Raw genomic sequence first — 27018 nt, forward strand, 5'->3', positions numbered from 1 at the left:
AACAGATAACATTTAGTCATCTTACTGGAAATTAAACACTTCCACAAAACATTTTCAGTCATTTGGTTTTTGTTACACGCCTCATTTCCGCTTCAGCACAGACGTTATTCCATGACTAGTTTATAAGAGAGTCACATTTGCTTACGGCATTTATTAACACACTTGTATAGTTCTGTGGAACTAAGATGCGTGATGTGTGATAAAAACACGTAATCAAACTGACTTTCTTATATACAATATTACAGCAGAGAGGAGCTCAACACCTAATTCAGGCAGTGTTATCCATCACTTGGGACAGTCACAACCTGTCAGGCTCCCAATATTCAGAGATACTATGATATTTCTTCCCCAGTTTGACAACTATCACTCAAAAAGAGACAAATTTGTGTCAATTATTACATTTTACAGAGTACAGAATCAGTTTACTGTATCATTGGAAGCTGAAAACACATATAGATCTGCAGAATGTAATTAATCTATAAGAGGGAACAGGTGCATGTCTCCTGCACTGAACTCAGTTGGGTGCTCAGGCCTTAAAAAAATTGCAAAAATTGAAAAAGAAAAGAAAAAAGGTGATACTTCAGAGGTTGAAAACAGCAATAGAATCACATCATGTGTTCATCTTTTGGGTGAATATTATTTACAATCAACAGGCTGACAAATTCCCCACTCTGAAAACATAGACATGTAACAAATGTAATAAATCTGACATATTTTTGACTTGGCCTTTAAATTTGTAATCTGAGCTGGTGTTAAATCAAGCGATCACTGTTGATGATGATGGTGAAAGGCCAAAATACGCCGTTAGTATTTCTATATTAGAATAAAAAGGTTCCCCAACACAGCGAGGGTGAACGTGTAAAGACCAAAAACAAAGTCATGTGTGTCTGCGTGGTGATTGTGAGGTTTCATATCCAGAGTCGGGTCATCCATCACAGTTTACTCTACATGTCTTTCCTCCACCTCTTCTTTTCTGGCCCTAAATCTTTAAACTTCTGCCACCAGCTACCCAGGACTGTGTGTGTGTGTGTGTTTGTTGCTGGGATACAGGTGAAGAGAGAGCACAGACATAAACACTGGAGATGTTCCATGTTGAGTTTGTCATTATAAGGCTATAGCTCACTCCACTCTGGCTTTTGGAAGCTGAAGCAGGACTTTCAATGACTCATCCCAAACACACACACACACACACACACATACGTAATGATGCAACTCACAAACGTGGCACATGGATTGGAGGGGATGCATGGCCGTGGTAGCACATGTGGCATCCACATTCAACTCTCACATGTGTGTGTTTTGTGTTGCCACTCTGCGTGTATTGTTTGTGTGTTGCGGCCTCTTTGTGTGGCACAAAAGCCCACAATCATGCCATCCTCCTTTCAGCGCCACTAACAATCTGCAGCCTGTTCTCCCGCTGTCTAAAGAGATGAGTCAGAGCATCACCACTCTCTGCAGCAACCCGGCCTTGACTACTCAGCGACAGACCGGCAGGCAGGGAGGAGGAGGAGGAGGAGGAGGAGGAGAAAGAGGGGGGGGGGGGGGGGGGGGGGGGGGGGGGGGAGACAGAAGCAATAGTAATGACTGGAAGAATAGAGTAGAAATCTGAACAGAAGGCTACCTGATGAAAGAGAGCGAAGAGAAAGCTGAGATATTCATGTCTTATGTCACCGATCACCTGCAGCACCACGCGTCTGCCTGACATGTTCACGCACCCACACAGACAGAAACAATGATAATGAGTTCCCAGTTTTTGGTTTATTGGAAAACAGAGCAGCAACTGCTTATTACAAAACAGATTAGTTACTGTTCATCACTCTGTTAAGCGACATTCAGGGTGTAAGACGTCTCTTAACATTACATTAAAGATGTTTCCAGCTATCCACAATATTCAACATTTGGTTGTTACATTCAAGCAGAAGTGAATATCAAAAACAAGCTCTGGGGCACATTGACAAACTGAATCACTTGAGATGATGAAACTGCTAATGAAACAATCTGAGTCTGGGAGTCACATTTTTAATAAATTAAGTCAACAAGCAGCATAAATGAGCGATTAGGATGGGAACTAACAGTTAATTAAGTAGACACAGCACCTATTAATCAAGCTCAACTCTCTCTTGTAAATAAAATAAAATAAGCTAAAGTAAATGTGTGTGTGCACACAAAACATAAGTCTTTGTTGGGACCTTTTTGAGTTTTAGGCCTTGAGGTGGAGGTCATGTACTAAAAGGGCTGTTTGAGGGTTATGCATGTATTTATTGTTTTTTTTTTTCACATCGATTAAAAGAAAAAAACACTATAAATGAATAAGAATGATCTGTTTTCACTTGTCAAATGTTGAAAAGACTCTCTTAAAATAGAAAAAAAGGTTCAGATTAGAATAAGGTTTAGGCTAAGTTTAGAAAAAGGGTTGCGGTTAAGCATTTAGATGTTCAAGTTAGGCAATAGGGAGTGTGTTATGCCATTGAGAGTCCTCACAAGTAAAGAAATACAAATATGTGTGTGTGTGTGTGTGTGTGTGTGTGTGTGTGTAGTCTCTACATCATGGGATCCCCCTCTTCAGTCAGAGCTGTTTTCTTGCCTCCTTTATTTACACGTTTGATCACTATGATGAAGATAAGAACTGCAACAAGACGGAAAAACAGCAGTGAGTTATAGCAACACAAGGCAATAACATTATTGTACAGTGTGACGCTCTTCTGTGGACAGAACAAAAAACATTAGAGGACGTTTGTCAAACTCACTGCAGAATCCGAGAGTGCCAGCCAGGATCCCGATGGTGGTTCCCATCCCGTATTTGAAGCTGTGCTCACCTGGTGCGACGTAGCAGTAGCCCAGCTCTGTGCAGTTACATACTCTCACTGGAGTATAGAGAGTAGAGAGCAACACACACATGCATTTAACCATCATCAGAAACAATGATGTAAAGTGTCATTTGATCGGATATGGCTGGCTTTTTCTATGTTTTTCTTGTTGTCGTCAAATCCCACAAAAATACCAAAACTGACAACACATTATTCGTCTCTTAATAGTTCTTGATTTCCCTGCCCCCTCCGTAGCTCTCAACCATGAGCCGCTTTTTCTTCCTGAAGATATAACTTTAAAAAACTGCTCATAAAAATATTTTTTTCATTTAAAAAACAGCTAAGTAGTCTCTTAAAACAGCTGGGCACTGTAGTTTTTCGCAATAGTTACTCAAACAGGAGAAAATACTGCATTTGTTAGGGACTATTTTCAGTGGTGGATTGATACACGTTTGTTTGGGCTAGTGAGTACTTACAGCAGCACTATGATGTTTGTGGGATTGACCCAAAATAAACTACAGAGCCCATGTTCATCATACTGAAGGAACATGTCACCCAGTGTAACAACATGGCTGATTGATGTGTTTTTGCACAATTATGGAGCTCTATGGCTCAGGGCAAAAAACTAAATCAGATAATACTTGTTAGTAGGATCAATTCACCGCTGGCTTTATTCTTTCATGGGATTTTTTGATGTAAAAAAAAACGCAAAATATTGCCAGCTTTACCCTTTAAGTTTAATTTAAAGACTCACCCTCAAATGCATGTGTGACACCCATGCCTGCATTGTCTTTAATGTTAATGGGGAGTGTGAAGGTTTTATCCTCAGTTGGTATTTTCTTCAGAGTCAGTTTCGCCGTTGTATCTGCACACAGAGAAACAAGACTGTGATCACATCTAAAAATACAAAAATCCACTTCTCTAACATCTTCTAATATGTGAGTTTTTTTTATATGTTATATGTGTTACCGTCAATAGTGCGCAGGTCCCAGTTGGGGGATTTCTTGCCGTGGGCTAAGGTGAAGGTGAAAGGCTGAGAGAAGGGGGCGCTGTCTGCGTCTTGGGCCTTGAGGATGACAGGTTCGGGCTTCTTCACGCAGATGAAGGCCTGGGACTCCGTCAGTTTGGGAACATTGTCATTCACATCCAGCAGCCTCACAGACATGACGCGATCAGTTGCCTTCTCCGGATGCTCTGTGGAGGGGAATCGAAGAGTGAAAATTATAACATCAACAAATAAGAACTATATCCTTTAATGGATAAACTTCCATATGGTGCTCTTGTTTAGACAGAAATGTTCTTAGTTTCCTTGTTAACACAGTTTTTACTCTTTAATTAACCAGCATAAAACCAGAAAAGTATTTTAAACCAGAATTAACTTTAAAACTGTGTGGCATTTATAATAAGTGACTGAACTGTATTATCTTACCCTTCTCAAAGGCAGTGATAGTGACTTCAAACTCCTCCTGGGTTTCTCTGTCAAGCTTGTCTTTAGTCCTGATCTCTCCAGTGGCAGAATCAATCACCAGCCATCCTTTAGCGTCACCGTCCAACTTAAAACTGCACAACACAGTAGAGCAATTACACACAAATCCACACAGACGATATCAGAAAGTGCCTGTGACACTTCAGACACTGAACTGGTAGCCAAAACAAATCAATAGTCTGTTTTGTGCACATGTGATGGTCGTAACAAATGAAACCACAAACTAGTAGCCAGTAGGAAAGCAGTGATAGTAAATCAAAGCTGATCTAATGTAACTATTTTGAAGCTATGAGAGCATAAACACATGTGGTGTGTTTATGTTCAGGCTACTATCATGCAGAACATCTAGTAAGGGTCTGGCTCCTAAACTGCAGACGAACATGAACATGGTGTCAGTGTTGTCTCCTGTGGATTTCTAAGAGGGTGTTTTGAAGTTTGTCTTTGGTTGCATAGCCAAAAAAATCCAAATTTGAACAAAGGTGTGGGGGAGGGAGAGGGGTGCTGAAGAGGAAACATGAGGCGACCACAGTTAAATGTAACAAACTCTCAGACAAACCCAAACCTACCTACAGTTAGACCTTACATTTCTTTTTTTGCCTTTTTTTAATTGCCTCCGAAGCACACAACAGAGGACGTAAAAAATTTGATTTCTCTATTTGAAAAGTAAAGTTGGTAGTTTTCTCAGTCACTTCAATTCCATAAAAGTTTTCTTGGAGCTAGTGGCTGTTAGAGGAAGTGCAGCTTAAGGCACTGCGAGGTTACCGCTTGGTATTTACCTAGAATATTTAGTAGAATAATGTGTGCATCCACAAAACGTCAGAAAAAAACCCTGAAAGATCATGAATCATACAACAGAAAAGTATCTGCACCCTGGAATCAGACTTTCCTTCGTTGTGTTTTATTAGCGATGGTCTTCCTCTGACATGTAATAAAGTGCTAGAGGCCAGCTGGACCACTAGAGATATTAAAAACATGTTAAGTGTAAAATATTCCTAATGGTATGAACACACTCAAGATTCTGTGTAGGTAAATTGAGTAAAGTATCTGTTACCATACACACTCTTATCAGAGTACATACAGATATAGATCCATCTGGGTATCTGTGTTGGAACATTGCTGCTAAAACTTAAAGTACTTAAAGTATGTTCTACTGTGTATATTTACTGTATTACACACTTTTACCAGGTCAAACCCCCTGTATAGCTGTTGTACTTGAATCAGTTCTAACTGTGATGCTGAGCGGCCGTTGGTGTGTGTTTTTACCCGATCTCTTTGCCCTCTGGGTCCTTTGCCTCCACAGTGAGCAGCACGGTTCCCTTGGTGGTGTTTTCAGGCACAGTCACTTGCAGGATGTCCAGGCTGAATTCTGGGGCCTCATCCACATCATTGACAGACACGGAGACGAAGGCTGTGGACTCTCTGCCGTACTTCAGACCTTTCATCAGAGGCTCAGGGTTGCGAGCATCAATCTGGAGCTTATAGGTGGGAGTGGACTCGAAGTCCAAAGGCTGTGAGGAGAGAGATGGGCTGGTTAGAGGGACCAGGAATAAGGGAGGCAGAGAGCACGTTGAAGGTCACTGCAGAGTCCTCTAAAGATCACAGAACAGTTGTGATTCAGAGGTTTATGTTGCCATGAAATATTCTGTACTATCTTCTTATGAATTTATTTGTTAGGTAACATATACTTATCCAACACAGCAGGCATTTTATATAACAGATAATAGAGAACTTGGACCAACAGCTGTAATACAATAGCGACGAGTACTGCCGAGTAATGTATGAAATGATGAATATTTCATTTCTAACGTCTGTGTGATATGCATCTTGATCCATAACATCGGGACATAAAGTTACTGGGCTGCTCTTAGGTTTTTGGGTGAACACTCCCATCCCAAGAGTGACATATATAAAAGTAGTGCGGAAACAGTTGATTAATTGATTATTCTATTGACAAAACATGAACTGCAATTGCTTTTTTGTCAATTAATTGTTTAACTCATTTATCAAGCAAACATGTCAAATGCTCACTTGTTTCAGCTTCTTAAATGTGAAAATTTGCAGGTTTTATCAATATAAGTCTAATATCTTTGGGTCTTTTGGACTGTTGGTTAGACATAAGCAAGTAAACTCAGACTCAGGTTTTCTGTTTTTTTATAAAATAAATGTCTTAATCAAACAAGAAATGAATCAATCTGTAGTCAAATAATCTCTCGTTGTATCCCTTTACAAGGGTATATAAACAAATACAAAACATAAACTGTATGAAGTTTATTGGGAACTTTTTCAAGGTACAAGGGACCCCAAATATTTCAGATGGCTTATGAAAGTTAATGATCAGTGTATTGCATGAAATCATCTGTGTATGTTTGTGTAGGAGATTTAGAAAATGGAGATACCATACCTTAGCTATGACCAGTTGGCCGACGCCATTGCCATCTGTTTGCACAGCAAAAACGCCATCATCGTTGCCAGCAGAGATGTGGAACTCAATACGGGAGCTGCCGCTGTCTGGGTCATCAGCATCTGTGGCTCTGATGGTCAGCACTGTGTGTCCCAATGGTGTGTCCTCCTCTAGAGTGTGGCTGCCATACTGCACACCAACACACACACAAACAGCATCAGAAACAAGCATCATGCCACATCTGGCTCACCACATGCTGTTAACATACTTACATCATTCTTCTCAAACAGAGGCAGCTCGTTGTTGACGTCGATGACCTTGATGATGACCTTACAGTTTGTGCTGTAATCTGCGAGACATAAGTCATGAGTACTTCAGCTTGCAGTGAAAACTTTTACTCACAGGTGTGTTTCATCACACAGCGTGTGTGTTACCTTTGTCGTTGACTTTCACATTGAGGCTATATATCTGGTGCTCTTTACGACGCAGCATGCGCAACGTCTGAATTTGTCCAGAAGCGGCATCGATGGAGAAGGCTGCAGGTGTGGGTGGCTCCTGGGATATGATGGTGTAAGTCAGCAGAGAATTCAGTGTCCCTTCTTGATCGGCGTCATGAGCCAACAGCTTGTTGACAAGGCTGCCTGGAAACACAAGAACCAGGAAGTGATGAGGGCCTGTATCTATCAAACTTATATGAAAGATCAAATTAATAATCAATCATTTTATTACTTGTGACCTTAAGAATATTTATCTTTTCTTAAATTTAAGAGAGCTATAAAGATGTTCTTAGTTGGTTAAGAGTAGAAGAGTTTAGCCTATTATTTGCATTTGATTTGAGCATTTGATGAAATGTTACACCACTTTTTCTTTTTTGTTGTTTTTTTTTTGTATTTATCAGGGGTGCAAATAAGAATAAAGCTGGCATTTATTTCATTTGCAATAACTTTCTATGCATCCTCATTGCACTTGTCAATGTGGTACAAACTTCTCCTTATTATATAATTTCTTTAATGAACTCTTTCATTATGTTTCCATTTTAGACAATTTTCTATTATTTAATTCATATTATTTGTTATTAATGTCACATGGTTATAGCTACTGGAGATATTATGAGTATAAATTTAAAATATAATGAATATTGAATGAATTCAAAAAAAGAACTGTTTTATTCCTAAATTGGCTCCTTAAATCATTCTTAAGTGTAATTCTTGGAAGTTTGAAAAACGGCACCAGAAACACAAGAAACAGAACACAAAGCAAATGGTGAGAGAAATACTGGCTGGATGTTCCAGGATATGTGGCACATTCTTCACCATGAAGAGGTTATCAGTGATAATCATACACACATCTTACCTGCAGGCTCATCCTCCTGCACCTCAAACACATTCTCCTCACACACTGGTTCGTTGTCATTCACATCCTCCACAATAACTTGAATCTCCATGGGTGGATCCAACTCTTTCTGATTGTCATCCTCTGCAAACACCACCAGGATGTACTGAAACAGAACCAACAGAAGTTCAAGATTACTCTCTAAAAGGTAATCTTTATTTCTACATGAGATACGTTTGTTTCCTTCGTTATTTACCATGTCTTTGTCTTCTCTGTCCAGCTCCTCTGTCAGCAAGATTTCTCCATTTTCTCTGATCTGGAAGGGGAATTTCAGCTCTCGCTCTTTCTGCATTAACTTGTAGATGGCGCTGGGCTCATTAGACTGGACCTGGATCCAGAGTGAAAGGGGAAGTGAGTCAGTTAATGGACATTAGAGCAGCTGTAGTGAATGTATTATGTAGTGAAAGTACTTTAATAAGTGCATTTGTGAGATTTGTGTAGAATTGGTTTTTCTGTCCTGCCACACCTTTGCGATGACCATGGGGTAAGCTTCCTTTAAGTTCTCTTTAATAGTTATCGGTCCAGGATTGACCCAAAGGTTTTGCTGTACAACGATCTGAACTCTGGTGTTTCCACTCAGTGCAGTCTCTGCCTCTCCTCCCAGGTCCTGCACGCGCACAAATAGAGTGTAGTCTGGGTCCTCCATGGGGTCCACATTCTGCCTCCTCATCTCTGTCACCACACACAGAGGAAGTTGAAGGTTGCAATTAGAGACATTGTATAAGCAACAAAAAGAAAGTGGAAAGGGATGAAACCACAAGAACATTTCAGTAGATCTCTAATTTTCACACTGAGTTTACTTCAGCCGCAGTGTTTGAGGCTTTTCTTCTTGATCCTATCATAGAAATTAGTGATGGCTTAACCGCTCTCCCTGGTTGAACTCATCGACTCAACACCCAATAAGTCACACGACCCGCACTAATCGCTGACAATCATTCCTTCTGTTTATCTTCACTGACACCATCTATCACCCTGTGTCATCATGAGCTCCAGCTTTTAAGTGGAAGACAAAAAACCTGTGAGTGGGATCACTCATGACTTTGGAGATTTTAGAAACACACGCCAAAATGAATTTAAGTGTGAGTATGCAGTTGTGCGTCACACTCTAGATCAGTGGTTCTCAACTCTTTGTGAGATTTTATCATTTTATTATCATGATTTTTTTTTAAATTCTTCTTTAAACTTTTCTTGTAAAGTTCTACATAGTTTTCAGGCTTCACCATCCAAGAGGCTGCGTTAGACTGCAAGTTGTGACTATTTCTATTTTATTAAAAAAAAACAGATTCCCAGAACCCAGGAAATATTTACACTACTGAAGATGGAATCAGTGATTTTCTTGACATTTTTGCTTTAAAAATGACTCAAACAATTACTATAATGTGAAGACAGATGTTGATTAATTTTCAATCGATATTCTAATTGACAATTAAATGTTGTAGCTCTACTCTAGACCAGCATTTTTCAATCCTGGTCCTGGGGCAGCCCTGCCCTGAATGTTTTACATGTTTCCCTCTTCAAACACACCTGATTCAAATAATCATCTCATCATCAAGCTCTTCAGAAACCTGATATCGACCCAGTCAGTTGAATCAAATGTGTTGGAGCGGGGAAACATCTAAAACATGCAGGGCAGGGTTGCCCCAGGACTAGTATTGAAAAACACTGGTCTAGACCCATCTGCACACAAACCTGCTCTCTCCACACAGGAGAAGAAGGGGTTTTGCTCAAAGGGGATCGTTGGAGCGGGACAGTATTCTTCAAACTTTGTCTTCAGATCATCAATGCTCCGCTCCTCTCCTCTGCCATACTGGACAGCCTCTCTGGCCTTCAGCATCTTTTCCCCTGTTGAAGAAAACACATACATCAAATTACAAACATGTTTTCATATAGACCAGTGGCCTACAAGGAAAATTTCTCTGCTCTCATAAGGGTCTGCTGTCTGAGAAATGTGATAAAAACTTTCCCTCAGACCCACAAACAGACTCAAAGTAATCAGTGATCAACATCACGCGACACATTTAGGCAATCTGCCTCCAATCAGTGTTAATCTTGAGCGCACAAGATGAGCTGTGTAATCTGGATTTACAGTGGCACTATACTGCCAGATTACAGGCAGAGATGGACAGATTATAGACATTCCCACGGAGAGTGCACCTAGTTCTGTGCATCTGTGTTTATATTTGTGTATCTGTGTGTGTGCACAGGCATGTATGTATCACCTTCTTTCGTGGTGGAGATCTCTCCAGTGTTGGGGTTTATCTGGAACAGGGCAGTGTTGCCTTTGTTGGGGATCTGGCTGACCAGGCTATATCTCAGATCAGCATTGGGAGTTGTGGGGTCATCCTGATCCATTGCAAACACGCGGGTAAACGGGACACCTGGAACAACAGACAAAATGGATGTTAAATTCTTACCACAGTGAGATGCTGTGCTGGCTGGTTCATATCAGTACAAACAGAAATATAGAGGCTACATGATTGGAATAGAAAACTGTTTGACCCAAACAGACAGAAACTATTAATAATATAGCCTTAAAGAACCGCAGTCTACTAGCCTCCCTGCTAAACATATTCCAAAGAACAGTAGTTTTGAGTTTTTTTGGACAGTACAGTATGAAAATCGGTTTGCAGAGACTGTAAACTTGCTTGAGCTGCTTGACTTTTTGCCGAAGATATGTCATCATTGCAGCTGGAACAAGGGACTGTTTGAGAAACTGTTGCAGTGGTGCATTCAAGAAAGCACCCACGTCCAAAAAATCAGAGCCTGCTGCCAAACAGACACTTTTTAACCCCTTACAAGACAGTCCTCCCATTTTATTTCCCCTTAAGTACCTTTAAGGCTGGAAAAATAATCTCATTTCACACTGTCTGACAGTAACGTATTAATGTGTTGTATCAACTGTCCATCAAAGTTATATGCTGTTTACACTGAGTGAAATATTTTTCCAGGCTGCACCTTTCCATCAAATGGAGATATTCTAGATGTCTTATTCATTATTTTATACACATTTCCCCAAAATGCAGCCTGATATTTTGTTGGATTGAACAAAGTTTGCCTGCATAGCATGAAATTTGTAAAGACTGACCTACAGGTGGTGGAGTTTAACCCAAGAACCTGCCAAAGTCATGATTTCCTTTTCACACCGTTCATACTTTCTAAATGCAATGTTATTTTGGCAGCAGGCTGAGAGTCTTTGAATGTAACAACAGGGATCCGTTTTCAAAGCCCAAATTATCACACAACTGTAACTTTAAATATAAAGACTAAATGTTCACTGTGATGTGATATCTGATCTTATATGTGATCTAACAAATTTTTCTGCAAGTTGATATTTATGATATACTGAAATGAACAGAAACAGAAACATAAAAATCCTTTCCAGTAAGTATGTGTTTTGCAGTTAGGGTTATGGGCTCAAACATGCACAATAAAATAAATAAATAAAGGTTCCTAAAAAGGCAAACTAGAAAAGTTGGGGGAAAGGAATCGCTTCACGAGAGGAGCAACCATTTTTGTTGCCACTGTGTACTCGTTGCCTTAAATGTGCACATACAATACAGCTGTATAAATTGTGCCTAGGGCTGCTGTTAGCAGGAAAAAAAGTGGCTTTTTGCATTAGGAGTGCTTCTTTTCCTCTTATTTGAGGACTCCTGACACACACACACCTGCTGGATTGTTTTCTCTGACCAAAGCTGAATAGCCACTCTGGTTGAATTGTGGAGCGTGGTTGTTGATGTCAAGCACATTAATGGTCACAGAAACTGGACCCTCCACTACCTCATCATCTGCCAATGCCTCCACCTGCATAAAGTCACCCAAACACACAGAAATGTATATAAATACATGTTTATATTTATACTATAACTCTACAAAGAGTATAGTTTTAGGTTTGTTTATATGAAGACAGAAGACCACGTTACCTTCATCTTGTAACTGGCATCATGAGACCACTCTAGAGGCTTCTCCAGGTAAAGCCACCCATCTTTTGAGATCTTAATGGCATCACTGCCGTCTCCAGTCAGCCTGAAACTGTTCACACCTGCATGGGTCGCCTGAAACTATGGAGTGATGAAAAATGACAACAGAAGAGAAAAAAAATCATTATTTTATAGCATTTTGAGACTTGATTTGATCACAGATCTGATGAGGAACACAAAAGAGAAACTAAACATGCCTTTTATTAAAAAATAGAGGTTAAGTGACCAAACATCTTGAAATGCTTAAAACCTGAAAATATAGAAAAATGTTTTGCACATGACAGCGAGTTTTGACAAGACTTGGCTTGGCTGGCATGTGTGTAATACCTGATAGATGGCATAGGGCACGGGTGTCCCTTCTGGCACTGACTGCACCAACTCTGCCAATGGGCCCTTCCTCTCCTCCAGACTCGTCCCACCAGCCTATCAGAGCACACACACACAGGTCAAGGGTCATCAAATACAGTACACATGCTCAGGTGGAATGAAACCTCTCAAACTCACGCCCACATTTGCCCTTTTTCCACTCCAGCTCTGTGCGGTAACCAAATGTAGTCAGACATTGAGGGCAGGGTTTTACAGCCCAGTTATTTATTGAACCAAAATTACTGGGCAAGTTGGGGATTTCTTATATTCCACTGGGGGACAGGAGAGCAAAGTCTACAGACCGCCACTCACAAAGCACTGACATTCAGTTTAGTCACATTTTACACAGCGATTTAAATAAGTGACCAAAGATTTTCTTGCACACATACTGACTATAATTTGTACAGAATAAATAAGCACTCTTGCAGTTCCTACGTACCAAAACTGCTCCAGAGATGATATGTTAATAAATCTAAGCGTTAATCTACATTGACTGTTTCACAGGTTCAAGTGTTTACTATGAATATGTATTGCATGACAGCAGCAGCAGTGCTATGTACTCACAATGCTGAACAGGAGTGGGAGCAACAACAGATGCACCATGGGTGTCATGATCACAGTCTGGGAAGGAAGAGGAAGAGGAGGAGGAGGAGGAGATATGGGAGATAGGTGGTTGCGGAGGCAGAGAGGTGACATGAAGAGGAGGATTTAAATTACACATTTAAATTTCATTTTTTCCACTTCATTTGCTGCTAATTTCATATCTCATGCTTGTAGAAATAGTGAAATATTATTGCATAATCCTTTTAGAAACAGTTAAACCCAGTGCGATGTTCTATTGATTCACAAAGAAAATCCATCCTTTGTCCTTGAGAGTTCATGCATGTACACGGCATTGCTCTCTGCCTCATGCTTTGAGCTGAATAGGAACTTAAAGTCCTCATATGTGTGGCTCCGCCTACACAACCAGGTGAACCACACACCTCAGTTCACAGGGAGAAACTGAAAGTCAGCGTTTAAATGCAGTGAAAGACTTGATTTCTTTTCACAATGACGCAGGTACCAAAAGGTCAATGAATAGTGTTTGTAACCCCAATGAATCTCAGAGTCTACAATAACATTGTCTCTTCACATATAGATTTTGTGTTTAAAAACAACAACTCTCTCTGTAGAAGATTAAATCATAATTTTATGTGTCATTGACTTTGATGTTGCTTAGCAGCAGTATCTTCAGCAAACAAATTATAATCTCAGTTTTACAGTATCTTCAAGTTGACTGCAGAATATTTACTGTATTTTTAAACAACATTTCATATTCCAGCATTTTGCATAACCACAGAAAAAAACATGACTAGTTTTCATTAATGTCAAACAAAACTGACATAACATGCATTAAATTACTGTTTTTTAACCAATTTCCCATTAATGTTTTGATGTTTATGATTCCTGGACTCTTTTTGAGAGTCGTTCTTTTGTACTGCGCTGGAAAGAAAGAAAGAAGGGTGAAGTTAGCTACCACAGAAAAGTGAAGGTGACATTGAGTGGTGACTAATGACCTTTTTGTAGCACAGCATACTTCAAATGTCACTTACCTGATACACTCCTTTTTAACAGAACACAAATTCTACTTGAAGTTTCCAACTTTTTTTCTGTAATTTGTTAGTATTTCTTGTCCCATGTTGACCTTAAACCTGCTGACTGGTGAATGTTAAACTAAAAAGCCATATATTGACATTACTGATGTACAGACACTCACCTACATTGACTTACAGTGAGGGAAATATGTATAAATTGAATTATTTACTGTATGAATCAAGTGGCAACGCTGTGGGACACAGTGATTTGGACGTTGCAGGCCCTCTCTTTCTCTCTCTTCTTTCAGCGCAATGACTAGATGACCTTTGACAGCCTAGATTTCAGCTTTTATGATACCAAATCCAGTGTCCCATACAGGTAATTTCCCCCCAAAGCGAGGCACCGAGAACAACCCAGGAACCCACAAAGACAGAGCAGTTGGTTGTCAGATATGCCAACATCTGACACTAAGGCCCTGCCAAAGTCAAGTCAAGATCACAGCACTCCTTCAACAAACTCAACGTATCACAAACTCAAAACACAATCTATAAAAACCAAGAGATGCAGCCTTGTTTTTGTCCTACTCACAACCCCAAAAAATCCCACTCCAAATACTCAACTATTCCAAAACCAGGAGACAGGAGATTGAGGTGACTTACCTTACTGAAGAGATCGAATGAGTCACTCCTCTGACTTCGGAGTGATCTGAGCAGCCCTACACTGTCTGGTCAAACGTTAACCAAGTGTTAACCAGCAATGTTTTATTGGATCTAATGATTGTCTAATCACCCTGCCCTCATGTATCGCTAGCCAATAGAGAAGAAGCTGTCAAGAGAGAAGAAGACGAGAAGAATAGAACCATGATATGTATAGTACTGTACAACAAAAAGCCAATATCACTAAATATTGCTTCACTGATCTTCCATAAAGCCTCAGATGATCTTAGTTTGTGTGTTATTGTTAGGAAAAACAAACTTAATTTTGCCAGATTTTGTAATCTTTGGGCCATGTTTGAATTGTGAATAAAAAGAGAAAAATAACAACAGAAACACGACACGAATAATCTGAAAAATTCCTCCTGAAATCTGCTGTTCAGCTGAAGTTTCTCACTTCCCTTCAGACTTTGACCTATGGACTGTTTCCTGTTAGATTTTCCATTAGTAGCAGCACCTGATAAGCAGCTGTGCATAGACAATAGGACTAACAGATTGCACTGACAATCCATTGCCTCAAAAGAATGCAAAGCTATGTGGTCATCTGGGCTGATTCAGCAGGTCAAGGAACATAACGTGAAACTGTTAAACAGCAGGTTTGATTCCAGCTCATGACCTTGTCTCTTTAAACTCTCCCAACACTAAAATGCGTATATATCAAAAATGTCCTTAAAATGCTCTAAAGATAGGATGTCAGCCAGATGTTTTGTCCTTATCTTTATGACCCAACTTCACATAAAGCAGGGATTATTTTGCATACATCCTGACACACATGCTACCACCATCCTAGACTGAGAGCAGTGAGCTATAGAGAGCTGCTTGGAAACAAGGCAAGAGATCTGTGTGAATTTGCAACTGCAGGGAAACAGGCTGCGAGTGAGTCACTGTTTCACAAGACCGGTATTTAAACCAGAACCTGAGACTGCAGCGTTGACGGTTCAGCGGATGAAGCCATTAATTCAGATGGAAGCTGCTCCATTATGTAAAGCCTGGGAACCTGATAGATATTCAGGCCAAGAAGCTCCAACACCATCTGCCTGGCGCTCCCTGGACTGAACATACAAAAAAATACACAAACACTTCCTCTGAATGTTACCTTGGCAACATATTCTCTTGAATTTTACAGCTTTTTTTTCCTACAAAGCTGAGTTTGGGATCTGAGCAGCCGGGTTTCTGAGCAGGACGTTCGATGTCACACTGTGACCCAAATGTCTGATCAGTCTCTGAGCAGTCAAATCACTGTTCCCGATCAGCTGGCATGGACAAACACACACACACACACACACACACACACACACACACGGGAGACTGATTTAGTTTCTGAAAGTTCAGCTTTAATGTCACCACCTTACTTATCTTTTATCAGCTCAGTTGTGTTAATGTTTGAGTGTCTCTTTTGTGTAAAATCTGTGTCATCCATCGTAATATCTCATTAGTGAGGTTCAGACAGACAAAAGAGACAGTTTTTTCCCCCACAAATGGGATGATGTCACTTTATTTCAATAAGCAACACTGAAACGACTTCAAAGTAGCAAAATACGGCACATTATCAGTCTAGTATTTATTTACAGAAAGTGCAAAATACAACAGTTTATAAATTAACTGAAGATAAAGACTAATTAATCATTATACAAAATAAATCAAGACCACACTTCATCATCAGTAGCTTACGACTGGTAATCTTAGCACTTAGGGCTCAAAAGATGACAAAATTTGGCAGGAATGAGAGCAAAACAGTAATAGAGACACAGACAAGGAAAGAGAAGATCAGAGAGAAACATGTGAAATGAGCAAACACGTAACATTCTTCTCTCAGCTTCCATCAGCTGACCTCTGACCTCCAACCTCGGAGAATGTCACCCCATCGGCTGACTGTCCGGTCCATCACAAAGGCTCAGAGACTGAGCTCAGTCCATCAGTCTAGTTTCGACTGAAATATGTGAACAGCAGCGCAGAAATGTTTTAAACACCTCTCGTGTACACTGTGCTGATTTTTGAGCCCTTTAGAAGGAGGCTTCCATCCAGCCAACGTCCACATAGTTTGTCTGCCAGGCTGAAACTTGTTCACCTGCTCAGGAGTTTAGCGTATGAGTGTCTGTCAGGTTCCTACAGCACGGAGAGATCATGGCAGGACTTGGACTTCAGCCAGAACGCCACACTGGGATTGTTCTTAGCCACCATCTTGTCGAGGAAACGCCTGGCCTTCATAGGAAGGCTCTCGCGGCGTGAGCTGTATTTTATGTGCTTGCGGCGCCTGTTGGCTTCCTTCGAGTCTCGGCGTAGACGCAGTTGTCGCACTATGCCGTGGAAGGCCTCCCACACGTTGTGCTGCATGGCGGCTGAGGTTTCAATAAACTTGCAGTCAAACACGGCAGCACAGGCACGTCCCTCTGAAACAGGAAGAACATCAGTGAGTTAGAGATCTTTATATGCATGTAGAAGAAAAATGACACAAACAGAGAGGGACTGTGTGCCCTTACCACTGACGGACACCTCTCTGCGTCGCACCAGGTCACACTTGTTCCCCACCAGGATGATCGGTGTGTGTTGGGCAGGACGAAAGCGCCGCAGGGTTATCCGGAGCTCAGAGGCTCGTAGGAACGAGGCCCGGTCAGTTATAGAGTACAGCAACAGGTAGGCATCACCTGTCTGTATGTGGCGCTCCTGAGCCCATTCGTTGTCCGTCTGCAAAGCAAACAAACACTGAGTTAGAGAAAGGATGTTCAGTAGGGTACACATGTTGGCATACAGGCTCCTCTGATTCACACAAGTCTGTTTTTTTTTTTTTTTATCTCACCTCTGCATCCCATCTGTCCAACAGAGTTATCACTGCAGGCTCTCCATCAACTTCAATTTCCTTTTCACACACTTCATCTGAAATTACACACAAACAAACACAAAAACATCTTTACATCAATGAAATCAGAGACTCATAGTCCTGTTATTGACACCAGTGTAATGCACATATTAAAATAATTACAGTATTATGGTTTTATTAGATTCAATTAACAAGTGTGTGGTGCTTAACATTGATTATATTGTGACCTGATCAAACTTTATGGTATTTAACTCATTTTTTCTGTATGTTGTCATAATAATATGCAGTTTTTGACATTTGTACTATGTATTGATATATTATTTACAGTACAGTATAGTAGTATTATGTATAATTTTAGGTGTGTTGGTTAATGATGACAGTACAATAAGTTTCAGTATGGTTGTTATATATGAGAGTTATCTCTTTCTCACCTCCACACAGCTCGCAGTCATCACTGTCCATGCTGTCCGCTGCACCAGCGAAGATACTGGCGAATGCCGTCTTACCGACTCCACTGGCTCCTATCAGCACCACCCGGTACGGACTCCCGGGTCCCGCTGGCTCCCCGGCGGAGTCGGTGGAGATGACCGAGTCTGAGGACGACCAGCTCCCACGGCTCCCGTCCGACTCCCCGGCGGAACTGGTGCAAGATTTGGAGCGGGCGATGCAAGCGGGGACCCGGGCCAGGAAATTGTCCGGGAGCAGGTGGCTGCCCGGGTCGCAGATGCTCCAGCGGTGGAGCTCGGTCTGCAGGCGGAGGCTGTGCCGACGCACACTGGACAGCATGGTGTCGATAACAAAATGAAGAGGAACTGGATTAACCGACAGCGGTGGGATTAGAGCGGTTTGCAAGGTGGTGCTTTTACCTCTTTTATCACACAAGCACCCCAAAAAAGATGCGTAAACTGTCCCAGAAATGATAAAAAGGTCAGGAAAGTAAGTCTGACTTTGTGCTCTACATCCCCGCTGCAAACACAACTCATCAATGCGTAAGAGACGCAGATAAAAGCCAGATGAAAGTCTTTCTACGACAGAGAGATGCAAAGATCCCGCAGTATTAAAAACTAAGTTAATTCGGGCATTGCAGAAACATCTGATTGGTAAATCCTGGCCGGTATCTTCTTGATGTGCTGCCGTCTGTCTCACTAATCTCCAGCTGAGAGTCTCTAAATGCTCTGATGGAGTTTCCCTGCTTTATATAAAGAGAAGGGAGGGGAGGGTCACACAAGTGGAGCATGAATGTTTACCCTGATGTGGTGTTTTTTTTTTTTACTGTTTTTATTCATTCTCACACGGTCAGGGAATGGACTCGGATTATATTTACACCAAAGAGGTACTGAATTGTGCAACAGGGATATAAGGCTTTAAAGACTAAAATAATTATTTTCAGAATATATAGAGCTATGTGGTGTTTACAGGGGATTAATGGATTTGCTTTTATAGTATATTGTAAATTAAAGGAGATATGAGCTGTGTACAATTGTATTTTACAATTTTGAGGTAATTGCTTTAAATTTCTAGTTAACTACACTTTTGACAGATATATCGGTATTGGCATATATGTTGTCCGATATTGCGCTGATATATATATTTTTTAAATTTAAAGTTACATAGGCAGCATTTTATGTATTTTTGATCATTTTTCTTAATTCAAGTTTAATATATATGTTCATATGTTTTTTTCGTTCTGTGTGTTCGTTTTATTTATAGTTATTTATAATTATTAAATTCCCTGTGAAGTTTGCTGTTTCAGTACACTGATGTCATTTTATACAATAAAGTTTACTGTTAAATTGTAAAATATCCTGCCTCCATTACATATTTTTGTCACAAGTGTATGATAACCACATTTGAGGGATCACTGCAAAAAAAAAAAGTGTGTTTATGTATATATTCTGTATGTATAAGATTATCGGCTGATATATTAATATTGGATTTTTTTTTACTTCCTAATATCAGTATTGGTCCCAAAAATCCGGTATGGGATGGGCCCTAATTCAGATTTTACATTTTAATCATGTCACTGGTTTATAAAATGTGATCTGTTGTTACAGATTAACTACCCAGATGTATAAACAGCAAATTAAGTAAAACAGCTGCAACATTAACATGTTGTTTAAATATTGATGTATCAGTAATAATCATCAAATAATGTGTATTAATTAATAAATTAATTAATGTGTATTCTGCTGCATAAATGATTTATGATACTTTAATTATATTTTATTGATACTGTCTTACTTCTGGAAGATTATATTTGACCGACATGATAATCTGAATACTAACAATATATTTGAAAAATTCCAGTCTGCAGTCAGCATTATTAAAGATAGTAAATGACTGATTCAAACAATGTGGCTGTCCTCATTCTGTTACATCTGAGCGCTGGGTTTGATACAATTGATCATGGCATTTTAATCAATACATTTGAGAAATGGGTGGGTCTCTTGTGTAGTGCTTGATTGGTTTCCTTCATTCAGACATTTGATATTAAATACGGTGTTCCTCAAGGAAGCATTCTAGGTCCTATTCTTCTCCTTTATACATGCTGCCTCTAGGCAACATAATTAGTCACCATAATGTCAAATATCAATGTTATGCAGATGATACATAACTGTCTCTCATCACACAACACCAGTTCCTTGAATGGTCTTTTTACATGTCTCACCAATATCAGTATTTGGATGAGTAAACATTCTTTAAAAGGAAATGAGCAGAAAACAGAGATTGTACTTGTAGGATCAAAAGCAGTCAGTGTTTACTGGTCTGTCCAAACAAATTACGACATGTTACAGATCAGGGAGTGATTTTAGACTCTGAGCTAAATTTTATTCTTTTTCCCATTCCCACAATAAATGAATGGAATGGTGATGCTCTAAGGTCATCTTAGAGCATCACCAAAATTAGACCATTTTTAACTATGAATGATGCTGCTTAGATTACTGCAACTCATTACAGTAGATTCAGAACGCGGCCAAACACATTAAGTTATTATTATTAAACATTTGACTCACCCTTGTCAGTGCAACAGAAATGTGAAATAATTACACTGTTGGATTGCCTGTTTAAAATAACAGAGGGTAGAATAAACCATGAGTTGGTTATTTGGAGCATTTTACACAGTTCTCAGTGGGCTAAACAGCATTACTCACTATTTGAAGAGGCTGATATAATCAATTTGCCGTAAATCAACTTATGGTGTAATATTAACAGTATAAAAGTAAGATTTTTTTCATCATGTTTGAGGAAAAATGGTAAGAAATACCATATCAAAATCTAAATTAAGCAAAAGTAAGACCATTAATTATTTGTTACATTATATCTAGTTTATCTAGAAACTAAAATCATCTTCCCTTCGCAAAACCATTGTTCTTCCTCCATTTATTGAGTTTGGCAGATTTAACATTATTCAAAAAGAAAATAGATTGTGTGAGCCGTGTGATTTGTACAAACTTCAATGTTTTAAGTGTCAATTTTTCATAAGAAATCCTGACATATTCTGGAGTACAGATGATCAAAAAGTGGAGTATTTGTTCAATTTTGATGCGTTTAAGTCTCAATAGCTTGGAAAATCAAGATTTTATGTTGATTATAACAGCATCATTACATCAGTAATTTATGAATTTTGTTGTAAACATGAAGGTCAAGATTATATAAATGTACTGAATTGGTTTTCTTCATTTTTGGACTTTTTAACATCTAAACATGTTTGCACTGCATTCTGGATGAAAACTGAAAGAGAAAGTGTTGAAGAGAGGCAGCTATAGAGAGTGAAAAAGAAAAAGGGAGAAGAGAGAGAGAGTGTGGGATCCTTGACATGTTGTATCTGCTTTTCTCTACACTGAAAAGGCAGCCTCATCGTATCAGTGGGAAAAACATCAAGTCTGTACAAGCTGGCTTGTAAAACAATTTCTTCCTGCACATTTTTTTAAGCTGCCATGCCGCAGCAAGACACTGTGTCAAAGGTTCTTTCCCATTCCATATATTTCTACAGACAATTAGCCAAATGTGGACAACAGGAACAAGTGAGACGTTTCTTATGCAGCTTAGTTTGCAGAAATATCTTTAGCTGTCTGACACTGCAGCTGCAAATGTCATAGACTCAATATTTTGTGGCTATCTATTGTCTCACCACGAGTATTGTTCTTTCCACTGAATGCAACAGGCGGCTGTCAAGAGAAACTCTGAACGTGAAGAATCAATAAACTGGAAAAAAAACAACCGTTTGAAGTAAAGTGATCAACATGTCCTTCAAAAAACAACAAAATACACCATTTATAATTGGTTTCAGACAAAAACATACAAGTGTTTTATTAATCTGACATCTGCATTGACAGATAACATTGTTTGTCCGTGCCTTCCAACACTGTAAGGAGTCACTGGTTGCAAAAATAAAGCTGTTTTCTGATCTGGCACTGCTATGGTTTAGGTTTGTTTTGTTTTTAGGCACACAAAAAATAAAACAACTTCATATATGGATAAAAAAACAACTACAAATCTTCATCACAATAAACTCTTGGGATGTACTGAACACCACAGGCTTGTGGTTGAAGATTTTTTAAAGTGAAATTTTCCTTTAATATTTCAATTTCAGTACAAGATGAGCAATCTCCATTTACTTATCATGCCCTTACATCTGTAGTAGACTTCAATAAAGGCTACATTACAGACTGATTTAGTTTGTATAAGATGTATTCAATAATTTATGTGTTAGGTTATTTGTAAATTTAATAAAGGCTGGCAGACTTCTGCACAGGAGCTTATGAGAAGAACTGATCCAGCCCTCCTCCGCTGTCTATCTGATCTGAGAGATGATTAACAGACATGCTAGATCACAACATGTGGCAATAAGTACAGAATAAATTATCCTAAAATCATTGTTCTCTCCAATCTTGAACTCTTCAATGACACATAGCTGATAAAGATTACATTTTAGAGAGTAGTATTTGGCAAACAAATGCTCATGTTTTCTTTCTCATGTAATCTTTATACAGACATGTTCCTGTCTCACTAGACGTCAGAGCCCTGAAGTACACACACAAGGTGTGGCTCAGAACTGATAACGGAGCTTTATATCAATCTGCTCGACGTACTCTGGGATTGTTATATTGCAGATTTATTAGCTATAACAGTAGGGAGTGAAGACAGTGATATCTAGCATACTTGACATTCATATAACCTCCTGTTAGTGTCTCTTTAGTGTCAGAGAACATCTAAACATAACTCACATCTCCCATCAGGAGCTACTGAATAAAAGCTTTGATAAGAGGCTTTTAGCATTTAAGCCTGATATCTACTGTCAGCAGCACCAGCATATTGTTAATGAGTTGGAAACCACCAGTTGGTATTTTGTGAATGACCCACCTAACAATGTATACAATTGTTCAAAGAGACCCTGCATCACATACTCTCTCAACTCGTCAATATCAGATTTTCATTTGAAAGAGTGACTGAGAGCACGCAGGGAGAGTTATTACAGTAATTGTGGGATTATGCTGCTTTTTCGTCTGTTGTTTTTCAGGACTTCTGTATCGGGTTGTGGCCTCATCCGTGGGACCTGCTGCTGTGTATTACAGCTCTGATCTGATCTGCCTGACAGATGATTGGGCGACATTAAATCCTTGTTAAGTGCTGGAACGGGACCAGGGTCAGGAGGAGGCGTTGGAGGGAATAGAGTCTGGCTGGCTGCAGATCTGCAGGGCAGTGATGATGGCTATAGATGGTAACTGAGTGTTAAGTGACCTCTTTTTGTCTGTTTTTCCTTCTTCATTCCACTTAAAGTAAAGCATACTCTGTCTCTCTGTCTCATAAGGTCACTCAGACAGTTTAGACATGGAAAGAATAGCAAACAAGAGAAACAAACATTTATACTTGCACACAAAAATCAGTGGATACACTGGATCAATTCAAAAAGAACCTTGTTTTCTGAATCCGATACAACTTCAGAGTAGTGGCTAACTAGAAAGCTGCGTGGCTTCAAACAGCTCAACGATTTACAGTCTAACAAATCACATCAAATTACTGCCAAATAACTATCAGGACAGCAGACACGCCAACTTTAAACAGCCCAGCCAGTATTTAAGAACAGAATGCAGAAATCTACAACTTTCATGTCACTGTATAGCTTCCAGCTAGACCCATCCAATAGTTAAATGCCATTAAGATGGATTGTAATGCAAGTAACAATATAAGGCTACATTCAAACTCTTAAATTACTTCACTTGACATTTTTTTGTCAATACTGTGCGTCCTTTCTTAAATACATTTTAATAGTAAATGAATATATGATAATAAACTATACCCAACAGTCTGTACCTTTGCCTCAGATTCATATTTTGCTCAGTAAAATTCATGAGCATGTTTGCAGGTTTGTGGAAAGTAAAGTGAAGGTCGTTGTAGGCTGAGAGAAAGCAGAAGAACGTCATGTCTTGGTCTTGAGGTTTTAACGGCACTGACCTCATTTCATATGTCTTTCACTTCTTTTGGCTCAGATTTGGGCCAAGGAGATAATTACACAATCAAAGCCTCGGGGGTCTATTTTAACAATACAAGTGCAGAGACCACTGGAGAGCAAGGTCAAGGAGGACATATCCCAGTATACCTACATTATATGATCTATACTACTTCTGGCTTCAGTGTTTGGCTCAGTATTTAAGGCTTTATGAGCTTTTTCTTGCTATAGGTGTGTGACATGTGTACTTCTGATGTGGCTCTAAATGTACCTGCTGGCTGGAGAGCATATACATGAATGTTAATTTACTTTAGTCTGCATCATTCTATAGTTACTGCATATTTCAGGGACCAGATTGTGCAAACAGACGACCAATTTTCCAACTAAATGTTGGTGTACAGAAACAGACCAGCTCAGATATCTTTTCTTTGTGCAATTATGCAATCTTTACTAAAATGCCAAGGATGCACTGAGCACAAAAATGCCAAAGGAACGGGCAAAGCATGCTTCCTTGGTCTAGAACTTATTTCTATAGAACGCTGTAATATAAATATTTCCGCATTGAGGACATGAGTGGTTGTATTTGTCCATATACAGAAGTGACAATATCACAAGGACTTTATACATTATATTTTAATCCAATTTGCTTATTTTGGATGAGAACATAGAACTTAACTTTGATTTTTTTTTTTTTTTTTTAAATCAAATTGACTTTAAGAGCTTTACAGAGAATTTTGGTCCATACTTTATTGTCCACACTGTTTAAAATTATCTTTGGTTTCATCACACAGCACAGAAAAACAACACAAAACAAGACTACTGACAATACAGGACATCGCATCAACAGATGTCATCATTTAAAATACATAAATACGGTACAATAAAATAAAACAGGAGACAGGTTTTCACGAAATTCAGGTCATGTGTTCAGCACTCTAACTGCATTTGGCAAGAAAGACTCACTGTGCACCTTCTGTATGTCTTCTATGACCTTCACCAGTGAGCCACAGAGGTTGCAACCTCATATGATCAGGATAAAGTAATCTATGAGGGGAACAGTGCATGAGAGTAAAAGAACAACAAAGTATAAGTAGGGTAATCAATGTCACTCTCCAACTCTCCTGAGGGGAGAAGAGTTCAGCAAACTGAGCCTGAATCAATTTTTGCAACTTTACCACTCTAATAAATGGTTAGATTAGTCCTCTGAAACTCCAGTGCTTCTGGTTTTGGTGCTGTTAAACCTGAGAACTGTAACTTGGAGTCCTACATTTCAGAAACAACAGGCCTGATCAAGGCCTGAAAAGTGTGTAGTGTATCTACTGCCAGGTCTGATACACGTGTCTTATCTGCACTAAAACTGCATGCAGCTTAAATGTCAATGATTCTTGGACTGACATTGAATGAAATGTAAGACTTGTGACCTCAGTGACGGTAAATACCAGAGGCTTGGCCAACCAGAGTCTTCATTCAGATCTTCCACAGAAGTCCTGGGATCACAGGGAATAAATATCCAATCAGTGATTCAGTCTCTCCATCAAAACAACTGTATCCCTTTCTCCCCCTTCAGCAGTGGAAAGTCATTCATTCAATCCATACGCCAGGTCTTTGAGCTGTCAGGCTGGAATGTGGGGCTTAAAAAGAGGGATTGGCAATGCAGCCAGTGAGCGGCTAGTAAGAGCTTTACACAGAAAGACAGACAAATTCCACTTCATGCAGCCACCAGCACATGGCCTCTGAGACTATTAGAGACGTGATTTGGATCAATATCCCACTTGGACAAGTGACACTCGTCTGCTGGACACGTGTCCAATAGCAATACCGAAGCGCTGTGACACAAAATGTGATTGCTCTGAAACAACAAACAGTATCTTTACATGGCCAAAGCCAGGCCAGGGCAGTAGCGGTAAGTTGCTTGGTGACAGTTGCTATGACAGCTCTGGTCTCCCTCTGAGGCTCAATATGGTGTCTTTCCTCGTCTTGACTCATGGACTTTGTATTGTGGTTAAGATGCAGTCAGTTCTCACTCTCCCAGACTGATGAGCTTCTGGATTCTAGTGAGAAAACTATTAAATAAATCCATGAAATATGTAAGGTTCATATGAGGCTGAAGACTTTTGCCGGAGGACAGGCACCGACAGTTTAAATTCACGCTACGACCACAGTGAAACAGCAGGTGTCTGCATAATCGCTGCATCTGAAGTACCACACGCCAAACAGGCCGCAGAGCGAGATCTGTCATACATATAAAAGGAGAAGCTTGACATCCCAGAGACCCAGTTATTACACAACAAAGTTGCTTAACAATCACGCAGAGTGGCGATCATCAAATAAATAATAATTACCCTTTTATGTAAAGACACACAATTTACTGGAGCTCAGTCTAGCTGACAGAACCGAACACAAATCATATTTGAATTCAGGGCACGCACGCACACCCACACACACTACCACAGAGAAACACACAGACACAACTACGTAACTCCCACGCAGCAGCTTTGTGTTGAAAAGCGTGAACAGACTAGTGTTATCCAAAACAACAGACTGAACAGATCAGAGTATGGCCCACATCGAAAATCCTGCAGATTCCCTAGACAGTAATGTGTAAGGTCACTACAACAGATACATAAACTGACACTGTAGCACCAAAAAAACAAAAAAACAAAACACCTGCCTATGCAAAAAACTCTTATTCTTCCAATGAAACAATGAAAAGATGTAGTTCAAGATGGTACACTCACTATGGAGCCACTTATGAACTAGATTCTTCAATAGGTGGTTGTATACACACATTCTCTCCATACCACCCAGGTTCAGTGTCACCTAAACATGCCTCAGAACAACATAAATCCTCTACATGACACAGTAAATATTACTCTAGATGGACACAGAAGTAACCGTCTTCCACGCTCTAATCTACACTATGTGGATTATAAAATATACCTGGCACGCAAACACTTCCAATCTGTCGCATACATACATGCGTCTTCTATGCTCTGTTTCCCCAGCAAGAATTCTTCAGTCAATAACAAATG

At 39.7% G+C, this 27018-nt stretch overlaps 2 protein-coding genes across 2 annotated transcripts; both read right to left on the reverse strand.

The window, feature by feature from the left end:
• Positions 1–1739: 1739 nt before the first annotated feature.
• cdh17 (cadherin 17, LI cadherin (liver-intestine)) lies at positions 1740–14704 on the reverse strand. Its single transcript, XM_044357954.1, has 19 exons — positions 14664–14704; positions 12994–13050; positions 12391–12486; positions 12007–12144; positions 11752–11887; positions 10306–10464; positions 9776–9928; positions 8553–8758; positions 8283–8414; positions 8048–8192; positions 7129–7335; positions 6967–7043; positions 6695–6883; positions 5557–5801; positions 4237–4367; positions 3777–4001; positions 3562–3672; positions 2748–2864; positions 1740–2626 (listed from the first exon to the last, which is right to left on the reverse strand). Exons 2-19 carry the CDS (start codon positions 13039–13041, stop codon positions 2541–2543), a joined length of 2601 nt encoding a protein of 866 aa, XP_044213889.1. The 5' UTR covers positions 13042–13050; positions 14664–14704; the 3' UTR covers positions 1740–2540.
• A 1476-nt stretch (positions 14705–16180) lies between these two features.
• Positions 16181–19178, reverse strand: gem (GTP binding protein overexpressed in skeletal muscle). Its single transcript, XM_044359301.1, has 4 exons — positions 17967–19178; positions 17515–17591; positions 17198–17402; positions 16181–17107 (listed from the first exon to the last, which is right to left on the reverse strand). Exons 1-4 carry the CDS (start codon positions 18319–18321, stop codon positions 16824–16826), a joined length of 921 nt encoding a protein of 306 aa, XP_044215236.1. The 5' UTR covers positions 18322–19178; the 3' UTR covers positions 16181–16823.
• Between the last annotated feature and the right edge of the window lie 7840 nt (positions 19179–27018).

The sequence above is a fragment of the Thunnus albacares genome, chromosome 8 (assembly GCF_914725855.1).
Source record: "Thunnus albacares chromosome 8, fThuAlb1.1, whole genome shotgun sequence".
Classification (NCBI taxonomy): domain Eukaryota; kingdom Metazoa; phylum Chordata; class Actinopteri; order Scombriformes; family Scombridae; genus Thunnus; species Thunnus albacares.

Coding starts and splice junctions, on each gene's coding strand:
- cdh17 (XM_044357954.1), bottom strand. CDS start 13,041: ATGACACCCATGGTGCATCTGTTGTTGCTCCCACTCCTGTTCAGCATT. Junction 11,888..12,006: donor ATGCCAGTTACAAGATGAAG/GTAACGTGGTCT, acceptor GACTTTATGCAG/GTGGAGGCATTGGCAGATGA. Junction 4,368..5,556: donor CCAGAGGGCAAAGAGATCGG/GTAAAAACACAC, acceptor TGTGTTGTGCAG/TTTTAAGTTGGACGGTGACG.
- gem (XM_044359301.1), bottom strand. CDS start 18,321: ATGCTGTCCAGTGTGCGTCGGCACAGCCTCCGCCTGCAGACCGAGCTC. Junction 17,592..17,966: donor TGACTGCGAGCTGTGTGGAG/GTGAGAAAGAGA, acceptor GTGTAATTTCAG/ATGAAGTGTGTGAAAAGGAA. Junction 17,108..17,197: donor CAGAGAGGTGTCCGTCAGTG/GTAAGGGCACAC, acceptor TTCCTGTTTCAG/AGGGACGTGCCTGTGCTGCC.